This window comes from Geotrypetes seraphini, chromosome 3 (genome assembly GCF_902459505.1).
Source record: "Geotrypetes seraphini chromosome 3, aGeoSer1.1, whole genome shotgun sequence".
NCBI classification, from domain to species: Eukaryota; Metazoa; Chordata; class Amphibia; order Gymnophiona; family Dermophiidae; genus Geotrypetes; species Geotrypetes seraphini.
Window position 1 is genome coordinate 217,533,425 of NC_047086.1, and position 15,349 is coordinate 217,548,773.

Below are 15,349 nucleotides of genomic sequence, written 5' to 3' on the forward strand. Positions count from 1 at the left end.
GAGGAAACAGTGGAACAGATGGAAATGGATGCAAGAGGGAGGAATGTTGGACATAGTGGTGGAGGAAGAGATGTGGCATGGAGCTGAAGAGGAGTGATAGAAGCAGAAATGTTGGACATGGGGTTGGTGGGTAGGGGTGAAAGATGCTGCACACAGTCCGGGGGAGAAATATTGGATGTGGCAGTAGAGGGGGTGGGAGAGAAGCACCCTGGACCCCTCTCTCCCTTTTCCCACTCCCTTTGCAGCAAGGAGAGAGAGAGAGAGAGAGAGAGAGAGAGAGATGGTGGACAGTGAGAGAGAGGAAGATGTTGCACATGGGGATGGAGGAGAGAGGAAGAAATAAAGTGCAGTGGTGAGGAGAGGAAAAAGAGTGCACTTTGTGTAGTTTTTTTTGTGGTTACCATTGTGTATTATTAATAAGATTATATTGTGTGTATATGAAAAATGAATGGAAGAAATGGTGTTTACAATTAGAGTACAGTACTATTATTATGGGGGTGGGGGGTGGGGCCTGGGGCGGAGCCTTTAGGCCCCTTAAACAAAAAAGCGTTCCGCTGCCTATGCCTGCACCTAACTCCAGAGGCAGCTTATAGAATAGTGCTGAGTGAGTACTGGGTTTTTTTTAGGCAACATATATAGAATTTACTCCTATGCGTGTAAATTTTCCCAGTAATGTGGGGCTCAGTAAATAGTATAAATATGCGGGTGCCGTTTGTCTGGATTTTCAGAGGAAAGCTTTCCGCATGCTCCCTGTTCCCCTATTTACACATACTTCCAGAATCCCCCTTCAGCCCAGAACTATAGTATTGCGAAAGTCATTTCCCGGCTTCAGACATGTAAATCTAGCGCTGCGATCCAAGTCGATACGCCTTCCCCCCCCCCCTCCCCTCCCGGACCTGGAGACGCTGACTCACCGGGAGAAAAGTAGGAGAGAGCGGCTCGGGGACTTCCTGGTAGAGCGGTGGGTGGTGCGCGATTTACGTAGCGCGCTGCTCGGCTTGTGGCTGGGGAAGGGGAAGGTGGGGGGGAGGAGATTAGCGCTAAAGCTGGTGACGTGCGCTGTAGTACAGTAGACAGAAGGCGAGACGCTAGAGTTTGTGGCGAGGTGAGCGGCCCGACCGGGGGTGGGGGGAGGGGGGGAATCCTCGGGGCTTCCGTGCTGCGAAAGTTTCTCGTGGGCAGCTCCTCTTCTGGTTTCCTGGTGGGTCGGGGAGGCTTCCCGTTGGTGATGCTTTCTGATCGGGGGTGCTTTCCTGGATTTCCTGTTTTCACTTGCAACGTGTTTTCCCGTTTCTTCCTTTCCTAGGGAGTGAGATCAAGTGAAGAAAATGGCGGTGGAAGGGGGGATGAAGTGTGTGAAGTTTTTGGTGTTTTTCTTCAACTTCCTCTTCTGGGTGAGTTTGGATTGATTTTTTTTTTTATATTTTTTTTTTTTGGGGGGGGAGAGACTTAAACTCCTCTAAGTTCGGCCGAACACTACACCCTCCTCCTGGAAGGGTCTAACTAGCGTCTGATCTTCCCCAGCCTCGGCAGAATTGGTCCTGGGGAGTTCCAGCCGTGACCCTGATCCCTTCCCTGTGCTTTCCTGATTGTGGAGCCCAGTGATCAGTATGACGTAACCGTGGTGGACACAAGAGTTTACTTCTGGTTTCGGCAGAGAGGGGACTCTTGGCTCAGTGTCCAGTGCGTTTCCAGATCCAGCAGACGTGGATCCCCCGTGATGAGGATCTGGGGTAATCGATGCAGTTCTGGATTATGCAGAGCTTGGTTTGAGCCTGTAGCCTTGTCAGGCTGTTCAGAAACTTTGCTTGGAAACAGGTCCTCAGGAGACACTTTTCTCGTTGCAGCTCTGTGGCTAATTCCCTGGAGTTTGCTGAAAACTTGGCTTACCCTGAGTAGAACCTTGTTCTTGTTATAGTGTTTGTACCATAAAGCGGGTGTGAGCTGAGGTTTTTAGTTTAGATGCTGCTAATAGTTCCTGCATTGTAGTATTCTGATTGCAGTTCTGTCTGCGAATCTCCCTTGCCTTGGTAGAGCATTGTAATGAGACACAGCCCACAGAAGGAAGCCTGGGAGGGAAGGGGAAAAGGGGAGTTTGTCATTTCACCTTAAACGCAAACTCAACTGTACATAATTTATCTCAACATCTTTACCCTAGGGATAGAGGAAGTGACCTAGTGGTTAGAGTAGGGGTTCTCAACACAGTCCTCGGGGCAGATTTAGCCAGTCAGGATTTCAGATAGTCACAATAAATACGTAGGTATGAGAGAACATTCAGTTGAGGACAGGCTGGGGAGGGCTTTGAGGGCTGGAATGGTTAAGATGGGCTGGAGTGAGCTTTGATAGAGACTCCCATAGATGGAACCTAAGCACACTACCGGGCAGGGCTCTGAGTTTCTGGCCCAGAAATATCTTAAGAAAAAGATCCATTTAAACTAATTAATTTATGGAGCATGTATGGTTAGGCAGACTGGATGGACCATTTGGGTCCTTATCTGCCGTCATTTACTATGTTACTATGAGAGAGATTTGCATACACTACCTCCATTCTGTGTCACACGTATTCCTTGTGGGTATCTGAAAACCTGACTAGCTAAGGTGTGTCCTGAGAAGAACTGGCTTGGAACCACTGGGATAGAGTAAATGGGCCTGGGGAAACCAGGGATTGCAGTTTCTTAAATATGGTCTAGCCCTGAGGTAGGGAACTCCGGTCTTCGAGAATAGACCTCATGCATATTCATTGGGGAAATCCTGAAAACCCGACTGGAATATGGCTCTCGAGGATCGGAATTCCCTACCCCTAATCTAGCCCAAAGTGGTTTACAAACATGCAACAATATTAAAAAATATTTGTTGTCATTTACTATGCTGAGTACATCAAATCATCACCTAAAAGCAAAAGTGTATATGTGTTTGATATGAAACAGAGAAAATGAGAGTTAACCTATAATAAGCACATTAAACTTTACCTTATTTCTGTTTAAAATAATTTTAAACATTGACATGTTGTGAAGTATCAAAACAGTTTGGCATTCAAGAAGATCTTGTAGCGGAGTACTGAAAAGAATCTAATTTCATATAAAACGTTTTACATAGAATACTTGTCATATGCGTGGCAGGAAGAAGATTCTGACCCCTGATATGTGGCTGCAGACAGCTACTTTGTCCCATGCATACTTAATCCACAAATTGTGGGGCAGGGATATACTCTACAGTATTATTTATTTATTATAAATATTATCCCAGGACAAGCAGGCAGCATATTCTCACATGTGGGTGATGTCATCCACAAAACCCAACATGGACCATCTAAAATGAACTGTCGCTTTAAGAGAGTTTTTGTTTTTTAATTTTTTTATTGAATTAAATTTTCCAAATACATAAAATAGAACAAATCCAATAATATTACTGACAATGTAAAGTTTTCCACAGAGTGAAGTCATATTTTGGTTTTCTCTTGCCTTTCAGTGTATATCATATGCGTTTTTAATATATGTATCCTATATGTGTTGATTTTCTGCTCGTATTATTTGCTTATGTTTGTGCCTTTGCATATTACATTTTCTTTCACTTTATTTTAATTGGCTAGTATTATTGAAAGTGTTTTTAGACTTCGGCTTACTTGCCTCCCACTCCTCATTGAGGAGCTTCGTGTTGGCAATTTTTCTCAGGGTCATTAACGCCACTTCCAGTATAAGGTGCTCCCATTTGAACTAGCATCAGCATCCAGAGTGTTCACCAAGTGCTTGGTGGTAATGGTAGCGATACTTTGCTCGTACAGTTTCCATGTTTTTCCTTCCCTGAGTGACTGGTTGATCAAAGCCTCCACACCACAACAGGTTCTGCAGACTTTTAATACAACAATTCACTTTCTCAAAATCCTGGGATTTGCAGTCAATTATCCCAAATCCCATCTAGAGCCCTCAGACTTTGGAGTTTATTGGAGCTCTTCTGGACACAAACAAGACACGTATTTTCCTCCCTTAGCAGAGACTTGTCACACTACTTCAGCTCTGCCAGGAAGTTTCTTCTTGTCACCACCTGATGGCAGGTCACATGCTACAACTCATGGCCTCCACAGGATATGTGGTTCCTTTTGCCCATCTTCACCTCAGACACCCTCAGTGGGCAGTATCCTCCCAATGGTCTCAAGCAACTGGTCTTCTGTCCCAGCTTTTGTCAGTGACATCGCATTTCAAATACTCACTTCTATGGTAGATGTCTCCAGCCAATCTCTCCAAAGACCTCCTGTTTCAAGTACCACCTCATCAAAAGATTTTGACAACGGATGCTTCCATGTTAGGATAGGGAGATCACATAGCTGGTCTCCAGGGATCTTGGAGTTCTGCAGAGACACCATCAGTCTCCTGGAACTATGAGTAATTCGCAATGCCCTGTCTACATTTCTGGATAGTCTCCTCAGTCAAGTACTGATTCGAACAGACAATCAAGTAGCCATGTACTATGTGAAAAGCAGGATGGAACAGGAAAAGAACATAAGAATAGCCTTACTGGATCAGACCAATTGTCCATCAACCCCCAATAACTTGTTCTCACGGTGGCTAATCCAGGTCCCTAGTACCTGGACAAAACCCAAGGAGTAGCAACATTCCATGTTACCGATCCAGGTTCTAGATTTTTAAAAAAACTTTGTTTGGATGGGGGTTTATGTTAAGGAATTATTGTCTGGATGGAAATGTCTGGAAGGAGTGGAAATGTGGTGGGCAAAACTGAAAGGAGTGATTGTAAGGGCGACAAACCTTTTTGTGAGGCAAGTAAGTAAAAGTAAGAGGAAAAGAAGGCCACTTTGGTTCTCAAAAGTAGTAGCTGAGAAGGTAAGGAATAAGAGGTTAGCTTTCATAAACTACAAAAGATCTTAGAAAGAGGAAGACAGGAAAAAATATCTGGAAAAGTTAAGAGAGGCTGGTCTTGTAGTCAGGAAAGCAAAGATGCAAATGGAAGAAAAAAATAGCTGGCACGGTAAAACGGGGAGACAAGACATTTTTTAGATATTTGTGATAGGAAGAAGTGCAAAAGTGGCATTGTGAGACTCGAAGGTGAAGGGGAGGAATATGTAGAAGCTGATAATAGGCCAAATTGCTTAACAGATATTTCTGTTCTGTGTTCACGGCTGACAAACCGGGAGCGAGACCACAGAAGACAAATATGAATAGGGAAGGATGAGTAATAGACCCTGATCAATTTTCAGAGAGTTGTGTTTGTGAGGAGCTAGCTAAAATAAATGTAGACAAAGCAATGGGGCTGGATGGTGTACATCCTAGGGTGCTGAAGGAACTTAGAGAAGTTCAGGTAGCTCTGCTGACTGACCTTTTCAGGAGTGGTACCGGAGGACTGGCGAAGGGCAGATGTAGTCCCTCTCCACAAAAGTGGAAGGAAGAAGTAGGGAATTACAGGCCGGTAAGTCTGACTTCTGTGGTAAGCAAATTAATGGAAACACTTTTAAAACAGAGAATGGTGAAGTTTCTGGAATCCTGAGGATCCGGAGGCAACATGGATTTACTAAAGGTAGGTCTTGTCAGACAAATCTAGTGGTTTTAATCTCTTATTTATAGTGTGTAAAATTTAAACTTAGCTTTGTTGTTACTTCACCACCCCTCGCCAAAGCGTTTCATTTACTTCTTCAGGGTCGGGGATGACAAAAAATTTGGAAGTTACAACACAAACTAGCAATTTCTTTCCATTGCATTGGTAATGATTATGATGTCATTTTTAGGGCTTCCCCCTTTGCGGCAAAGTGAAGCAGCCTGAAACTGGCATTGATACAGGTTTGGTTTTTTTTGTCTTTTTTCCTGTTGCAGGCTTAAAAACCCTGTAGGTTGGAGAGCTGCTTCTTCCTGTTACTTGTACGGGAGTTCTGGTGTGCAGCTTAAGCTCAGGCTTCTGTAACCATGTGGCTTTGATATCTTCTCTGATCAGCAGATTCAGGATGTGCGTAGGATGTTTGTGTACCTTGTGACAGATACGTCAGACACGTTTCAGGAGGGTCTGTGAATATAGTGGATGGTGACTAGAGACTGAAATGGCCTTTCTTGTTTGCCCAGTTAGGGTTGTCCACATTGTCTGTTCTGTGGAGGTTAACCAAAGGAATAGTATTTCAGTTCTAAACAGCAGGGAAATTACTATTATATTACCACCTCTGACTGTGGTGCACCTTTTGGACTGCACACAGTGTTGTAGAAATGCCTTACTTTTTCCATTGTCCTCTTGAGAACTGCTCAGCAATATTCAGTCTAACTTGAGCTTAATTTGCTCTGTCTCTTTAGAAATCTAGACAGTCATGCAAGCTTACCTAATTGTAAAAGGAGCTCTTTGTGGACAGCAAGATAAGTTAACCACATGTAGATAATGTCGTCCAAAAGTATCATTTGACATGTATTCTCCCAGAGCTCAAAGACCTTTTAGAAAAAAAAAGTCCCTCTGTGTATAGATGTGTGGACTTCATCTTCAGCCCAGCCCACTTCCTCTTTTAGTGAGTCCCAAGCCATGATCAGCATAGCTGGATTTAAAAAAAGGTTTGGAAAAGTTTCTGGAGGAAAAGTCCATAGTCCTGCTATTGAGAAAGCCATGGGGAAGCCACTGCTTGCCCTGGCATTGGTAGCATGGAATGTTTCTGCCAGGTACTTGTGATCTGCACTGTGGAAACAGGATACTGGGCTGGATGGACCATTGGTCTAACCCAGTATGGCTGTTCTTATGTTCTTATCATAAAGAGATGCCAAGAAAGAAAGCTAGGTGGCAGTGGGAGATGTTGGAGGTCTTGGCATCCCAGGAGAGGGTTTCAGTTTTGTGGATTTTGCAGTCTTTTCCCGACTGGTTCGATTTCAATAAGAGTTGGAGGAAGCCAGTGCTGCTGCTTGGTGGGGGTGGCTAGCTGGCTGTCTTCTGGCAGTGGTAGACTTGGGGATAGCTATTGGTGGAGCAAGATATGCCATAAATCTGTGGAGGTTTGGATCCAGCTCTGGTCAGAGTGGGTGGCACTGGTCCAAGGCTTGAATTGGTGTTTCCTGACTGCCGTTTAGGAGGAGGGCTGCTGTATTGCCTGTGGATATTGTGGGAGAGAGAAGAGAGGCGCAACACAACAAAAGAAAAAAGAAGACCCAATGAAATAAAAAATAAATAATAATAAGAAATGAAAAATGGCACTTTTATGCCATATCTCATTTATTATTATTATTTATTTTTTTATTTCATTCTTCCTCAATCCCTCCAGGACCCCTGAGGAAGGCGTGTTCGCCGAAACACGGACCGTGTAGGGTCCGGTTGAACTATTATATTTGTACTTTTATGGTTTTATTGTGAAAGAGCGTATAATAAATCATTTCCAGAACATCTATATCCACAGTCTTTTTTTTTTGTTTGTTTTATCATTAAAGAGAAGAGAGACAGCATCTGTGTTGCCAGTCTGCTGTGCTTCCTGCAGGGGGTGAGAGTAAGAGGAGGAGCCAGAAGACTCTACCCTGTGTCTGCAGCTCGTGGACTTGACATGAGAAGCAGATATGTTTTCCCTGTGGAGGTGTCTGATCTTTTGTTTAGAGCTAATGCCTCTTTGCTCCATCTTGTGGTGCGTGCTGCAGGAAGTGGCCAACATAGAGGGTATCTGATCTAGGCCAGTATACATGCTGCAAGGCAGGGCAGGCTTTGTACAGCACTAGAGGATGTAGCAGGGTGGGATGGAAATTCTTGCCACTGGTGGGCATGGGCAGGAAGAAGTGGGCAGGGCTATAGATGGGTCTACACACGCACATTCAGAGGGGCCTTTTTCAAAAGGTCTTTAAGATCCATGACACTAAGGGCTTCTTTTACAAAGCTGCGCTAGGGCCTTAACGCGCTGAATAGCACACGCTAGCTGCTACCGCCTCCTTTTGATTTCCGTCTAGCGCGCACTAATTCGGTGCGTGTGTTAAAACCGCTAGCGCGGCGTTGTAAAAGGAGCTCAAAATGACATGTGACTTGACTTGTGCTGCTTCTCCTAGGAGAATTCTCTCTGCACCTGTCCTTTCCCCATGCTTGCTGACATGCATCCTAGGCCTCTTTTTGGGAGGGATGGAATAGAGGTTTTTGCACCCTTGTTTAATTTGGGATTTTATTCTGCCTTGTCATCGCAGAGCTTCCCATTTTGTTTTTTGTTTTTTCTCTTTTTGTTAACTGTCTATTATTCCTAGTGATCCTAAGTAGAATACAGATTTTCATATCAGTTACTTCATATGACAATTTCAGTATAAACTTATATCAGATTTTCAGAAAAGAAATCTAATAAAAACATATTAAACAAAATTTTTTTATTAAATGAAAGGTTATGTAAGAAGCTTCAGACTTAACTTCTTTTTTTTTAAATTTCTTTATTCATCTTAAAGCCATAAGTAAGTGCAAAATATAATACAATCATATAACTCTATAAAAGCACTTAAATACAATTACATTTATAATCTATGCTATGACAAAAAGATTTATGATCCCCCCATAATTATATTCAAAAAAATAACACTCAGATTGAGAAATTGAAAAATACATTCCAACCTGCCCTCCCACCCACCCACCCACCCTGGACGTGTATGACCAAAGGGCATAATCACCAATCATTCTTTGCAAAATTTTGTCAGTGGCTCCCAAATCTTCAGAAACAAAGAATTCCAGGCAGAGGTAGCTTGGAAAGAAAAACTGTCAAAATATGTCTTGAATAGAAGGGGGAGAAGAAAATAAGCATTGATCACTAGTTCTGTAGGTATGCTTGGATTACAATCTAGGTAATGGCTCAAAGATAAATTGGAGCTTGCCCAAAAAGAGATTTATGTACTAAGTCATGAAATTTGGATGCAGTTCTAGCTTTTAATGGCAGCCAATGAAGTCTAAGTAACGAAGGAGTAACCTGTCACATCTGCTGCATTTAAAAATCAATCTCACTGCAGTTGTTTGTAGTAGTTGAAGTCTTGATGGTAGTGCACAAAAGTTACAAATATACACTGAAATTGCAGTAGTCTAATTGGGAGAGAATTAGAGATTGATCAACTAGAGTAAAATATTATTCATGAAAACGGGAACAGATCAATTGTAACTGTGCATTTATATAAGATTTTTCTGGTTAATTTTATTTTTCTGGAGTTCAGAGATAGGGTTAATTTTGATTTTGACACTAAGACCCATGAATTCTAATTGAACCTTCAGAAGAATGTATTGATCTTGAAGGTATGATTTGCCATAAAACGACTAAACAAAAAGCACTTAGTTTTTTATCGATATTAAGTTTCAGTATTTATAAATCTAATGTCAGCATAAGTGGAATCAAGATGATATATTCATTTTATTCCCTGTACATAATCATCTCCTGTGAGGCAAGGAAAGCTCCTGTAGTCGATTGAAATGGTGCCCAACATACTCATGAAGATATTAAAAAAAAAAAGGAGGAACTGGTCTCCATGTTGAAGATTTTCACTATTTTTCAATACACAATAACTGGTTGTCTGAGAATTTTTAAACCAGTTGTTTACTGTCCCAATAATACCAAGCTCATCTTATCCATCTAATAGTTGAGGATGATCTTCTACAATCTACATCAAGAGCTCCAGATATATGGAATGTGGCAGAGTCCAATCTGGGTTTTTCCGGAACCTTGTGCAGACTCATAAACACGAGCATTTTAAAAGGTAGAACAAAACTTTTATTCTTTTCCAGACCTGAGCATGTTTCTTCACAGGCTCAGGGATTGTAACATAAATGCTTTTATAACACTTTATCAAGTCACAACCAGGACGAAGGAAGTCATCCTGCCACTGTATCGTGCAATGGTGTGCCCGCACCTGGAATACTGTGTCCAGTACTGGTCGCCGTACCTCAAGAAGGACATGGCGGTACTTGAGAGAGTCCAGAGAAGAGCAACTAAGCTAATAAAGGGTATGGGGGACCTCTCATATACTGACAGACTGAAAAAGCTGGGGCTTTTCTCGTTGGAAAAGCGACGACTTAGAGGAGACATGTTAGAAACCTTCAAGATCATGAAGGGCATAGAAAAAGTGGACAGGGACAGATTTTTCAAACTATGGGGAACCACAAGTACAAGGGGGTACTCAGTGAAATTGAAAGGGGAAAGGTTTAGAACAAATGCCAGGAAGTTCTTTTTCACCCAGAGGGTTGTGGATACATGGAACGCGCTACCGGAGGATGTGATAAGCACAGGGCTTCAAAGAAGGTCTGGACAGGTACCTGGAGGACAAAGGGATTGAGGGGTATGTACAGATAAGAGTAGAGGTAAGGTTATAAGGATAGGATTAGAGGTAATTTATAAAATTAGTCAGAGACCACTGTTCAGGCAGTAGGCCTGATGGGCCACCGCGGGAGCGGACCACTGGGCGAGATGGACCTCTGGTCTGCCTCAGCGGAGGCAACTTCTTATGTTCTTATTTTTGTGGTCAGCAATAGTGTTTTGGCTTACCTTAGCCATGCCACCAATAACTATCTTCTCTGGACAGTTTCTCTCACAATTCCACATTTTTCCAGGGCTACTTACCAATCCATAGCTAGGGAAGCTTCTCTTGTGGAAGTCTCTTCATCAGGACCTCCTCTCTCCCAGCTTTTTTCAGACTAAAACATACATTCCCCTTCCTGCCTGAGGTCTGCCCCTGTTACTCAGCAGGGCTGCTGAACCCAGTATATCATGGGATCTGTAGTTCATACCCTCTTGGGCTAGTGCCCCCTGCTGCCTGGTGGTATAACGGTAGTTTTAGTGAAGGAAACACCTTAATCTCTCACATGGAATTAGAGCAAAACTAAATGACAGAGCAATTGTGATCTTGTCCAGTAGAACCAGAATTGGAGATTCCGCACTGTTGGCTTCTAAATTCAAATTTGAGATGTATAAAAACAAGAAAATTTGTCAATACAGTGAGAGCCTTAATCCTACTATTGTCTCAACTAATTTTGAAAATAATGGAATGCTTGCGATAGGCCTAAAACTTGAATGTAAAAAGTGGCTAAGCCTTCAGGTTTAGGGATAGGAGTAAGTCTCGTACCTGAAGAAAAGTAACCAAACTGCAGGATCCCGTTGGTGAGGATATCCAGAACTGTATAATTTGGAGGTGAACATGGTTGTCCTTTCTACCTATTTCAATCTAAGATGCTATGAGATTGTGAAAGTTGTTGTGATATCTTGTTGGAGGTTATAGTCTCAAAGGTAGACCAGATGTGGTCAGTTGGGACCTGATTATACAGAGTGAAAAATGAACAAAAATCCATGGTTTAATGTGGAGCTTAGTAAGTCATTTCTTGTCTCTTCAGCTTTGGTAGAGAAAAAATCGGAAAGAACTTAAGTACACTTTAGCAAAACAACTAGATGTTTATCAGGCTCAGATGGCTGAGTGAATTGAGTAACTGTTTTAAAAAAGCTTTGCATCTAAAGAAGGTTCCTGTTTTAGCATTGCTATTTTTTTTAGCAGAAGCCAGGCCAGCTTTGTATTGTGAATACTGAATGTTCCAAAATTGTTTTTTTAATATTAAAATCCCCCTGATTTTTGCCAAGCTCTCTCCAAACAATGACATTCCTGCTTGAGCTTGTGTAGAGAATGATCATACCAAGGGGCTGACTTTCTTATGATTACCCTTTTTTACCTTTCAATAGAATGACTGTATTTAGTGCATTACTTGTAGATGTATTTCAGTGGGATCAGATATTCAAGTAAAAATTCATTAACATGCTGCCGAAATAATTCTCTATCAATCTTGCCTCTCGAAAGGACCATTTTGGAACTTGAAGAGAAACAGAGATTAGAGAAAAACATATAGTTTAAACTAAAAAACTAATGTAAAATGATTGGATTAAGGAATAAGCTTGCCATATAAAATTTGAAATCAGATATGATGGATTTGAAACAATAAAATCAAGAGAATAGTTTGAACCATACTGGGAATGGAGAGAAGTCTGAAAAGATTTTATTCATTCATTCTATTTTTAGTCTGTCCTCCCAAAGGAGCTCAGAATGGGTTACAAATCAGGTACTCGAGCATTTTCTTTATCTGTCCCAGTGGGCTCACAATCTATCTCATAAATCTTGGACAGTGGAGGATTATGACTTGCCTAGAGTCACAAGGAGAAGCATGGAATTTGAACCCACAACATCGGGGTGCTGAGGTTGTATCTCTAACTATGCCACACTCTCCTCCATTTAACACCTAATTGATTTAAGTTTAAATTTGAGTCTCCAAGCATAACCAGCATTGGGGTAGAGGGAGGAGGCATTGCAAGATGTATCAAAAAATAATTTTTGAATATTCAGTCGAGGACCAGGTGGTCAGTAGATAAATATTATACCAACAGAACTAGACTGAGAGATTAAATCATCACTTACATCCCCTTTTTATGAAGCTGTGTTAGTGTTTTTATCACTGGCCTATCAGTAGCTCACAGTAGAGGGAGGGGGAGGACAGGCCCATGTAGTGAGGAAAGAGGCAGCGATTCAAATGTGCTGTGGCTTCACTCTATGGCAGGGATCTCAAAGTCCCTCCTTGAGGGCCGCAATCCACTCGGGCTTTCAGGATTTCCCCAATGAATATGCATGAGATCTGTGTGCATGCACTGCTTTCAATGCATATTCATTGGGGATATCCTGAAAACCCGACTGGATTGCGGCCCTCAAGGAGGGACTTTGATACCCCTGCTCTATGGGAACCCCTGACCTTGGCCCTATCTGGCAGGCCTCCCACTAGGACAGGGATAGGCAGTTCCGGTCCTTGAGAGCCAGAGCCAGGTCAGGTTTTCAGGATATCTACAATAAATATGCATGAGATACATTTGCATCTCAAGGAGGCAGTGCATGCAAATCCATCTCATACATATTCATTGTGGATATCCTGAAAACCTGACCTGGCTCCGGCTCTCGAGAACCGAAATTACCTACCCTGCACTAGGAGAGCATATATTGCTTATTCAGATAATTAAAGAGGTTGATTCCTGGCTGCTGCTGAGGACTACGTGGAGATCATTGTTCTTCCACCTTGGGTTGGTAGAGTGTAAAGAAAAACTATGCTGAATGGGGACAAAATCTTGCAGGGAGTTGCATCTTGTGACTGGCACCAGAATAGCTGTGGACTGGGAATGCTGATGGATGCTCTGTTGCTATATGTAGTGAACTGTCTGGAGCCCCTAAGGCTGCAGCAGTGTGTGGGAGGTCAGCCGATACATTTGGTCCCATGACTTCCCACATCACTAAGTCCATGTGAATCCCAAGCCCCAGTCAGGGTGGAGGCAGCTTCCTGTTAAGGGGGTGGGGAGGTTCCTTAATAGTATGAGGAATTTGTAGAGCTGATGTCCCTCCCTACAGAGATGTGCCTGTGTTTTAGTAGCTGGATCTTGGGTATTGGTGGGATTAACTCTGTTCACATGTTCATCATGTTCACACGTGTCTGAATTCATCATGAAATACTTTATTAATTGGGAGGAGGGGAATGGGGGTGGATGGGGTACTGGATGTGTGCGATTTTTGTTTTGTATGTAGGTGCAGAGCTGTGGGTTCTGGGATTGGACATTTAGCTGTTTTTGTGCTTCATGGCAGTGGATCAGATCCTGGATTCCCCATTCCTTCTATAATGCAAGGAAAAGGCAACGCTTTAAGTTGTCCCCCCTTCATACCAACAGGTTAAACGGAAGAAACTATTCAAATCCACATTCGAATCCCTGGCCCCCAAAGTCTGGAATAACCTAACTCTAGACATACGACAAGTTTCCCCCTATTACTGCTTTAGAAGATTGTTAGACATACCTTTTCTCCATATAATGGCGACCTCTACCCAACCCCCGATCTAGAATCTGTACTCCTGTAATACCTGTTCTTAATCTTTTGTAAGCCGCAATGATTCCTTATAGAAAATTGCGGGATATAAAAAACTACGAATGATATGGTATTCCTCACTATCCCGTGAGGCCAAGTTTGGTGATTGCTGAGGGAAGAGTGCTCTTGCACCCATCGAGGGATTGCAGAGACATGGAAAAGGCTGGTATTGTTTATGCTCACGTGAAGGCCAGACACATACTCCTCTGAGATTCCCTGATTAGGAGGAAGGTAGCCAGGTGCTTTCCATAAGTGTTTAAAACAGTGGCATACTAAGAGGAGACGGTCCGCCCCGGGTGCCGTCTTGGTGAGGGTGCAGGCTTCTGTCCTACACCCCCCCCTCTCCCCCACCTCTTCCCTGCCTCCCCACTGCTGCTTGAGTGCACTGCTTCCCTTCCCCCCGTACCTCTGTAATGTTCCTGGTGCGAGCAGCATAACCTAACCTGCTGTCACGCCAGCGTCACCTCTTCATCCGATGTCGCTTCCTGGACCTGCACCTAGGAAGTGACGTCAAAGGAAGAGCTGACGCTGGCGTGACAGCAGGCTGGAGGTTGCTGCTCACGTCAGGAACATTGTGCATGCACGGCAGGAGGGGGCGGTGGGGGGCAAAGAAGAGGGCAAGGGAGGGGCACCTCTCAACCTCGCTATGCCACTGGCTTAGAGGCTGTAGCCTGGGGCCTAAAGCTCCTATGGCGAGGAGCATACTTCTCTCCCTCTTCCTACCTCTGTGCTAGGATGCCAGCAGAGCAGGCCTAGTACTAATTAAAGCTTGGCTCAGGGTCTTGTGTAATAACCTCTGGAAAGAAGGACGTGGGCTGTGAGCTGGGTCAGAAGTGGCATTGCGTTCAGGAGCTTCCTGCTTCTGTAACAACTGTATGGTATGAGACCATGGAAAGAAAGAGAGGCTCTGCATGTCCTTTTTCCTGTTGCCCTGCTAAATATCAGAGTGCAGACCCTTACATGGTATATGTGCACGTGCTCTAACTCCAGCATTATAGAATCTGCTGCCAAAGGATGTGGTCAAGGTGACCAACTTAGCAGGCTTAGACTTGGGCTAGAGCAGTGTATCTCAAACTGTGTGCCTCCTGAGATTTCAGGTGTCCAACGTTACACTGGGGAGGAGGAAGATAAGAATTGCCGCTGCTGGGTCAGACCAGTGTCCATTGTGCCCAGCAGTCCGCTCACGCGGCGGCCCTCAGGTCAAAGACCATCACCCTAACTGAGACTAGTCCTACCTGCGAATGTTCTGGTTCAGCAGGAACTTGTTTAACTTTGTCTTGAATCCCTGGAGGGTGTTTTCCCCTATGACAGATTCCGGAAGAGCGTTCTAGTTTTCTACCATTCTCTGGGTGAAGAAGAACTTCCTCACGTTTGTACGGAATCTATCCCCTTTCAACTTTAGAGAGTGCCCTCTCGTTCTCCCTACCTTGGAGAGGGTGAATAACCTGTCCTTATCTACTAAGTCTATCCCCTTCAGTACCTTGAATGTTTCGATCATGTCCCCTCTCAATCTC

General features: G+C 43.5%; 1 protein-coding gene across 2 annotated transcripts in view; it reads left to right on the forward strand.

The window, feature by feature from the left end:
* Positions 1 to 908: 908 nt before the first annotated feature.
* The window catches only part of CD63 (CD63 molecule), a 46,374-nt gene continuing 31,933 nt past the window's right edge, over positions 909 to 15,349 (forward strand). Inside the window, exons 1-2 of one of the 2 annotated variants that reach the window (XM_033937703.1) lie at positions 909 to 961; positions 1,307 to 1,394. In XM_033937703.1, the coding sequence (XP_033793594.1) occupies positions 1,329 to 1,394 (66 nt within the window). In that variant the 5' untranslated portion in view covers positions 909 to 961; positions 1,307 to 1,328. Of the gene's footprint in view, positions 962 to 984; positions 1,106 to 1,306; positions 1,395 to 15,349 lie in introns of those variants that run through there. The other variant, XM_033937702.1, reaches the window with a different exon arrangement.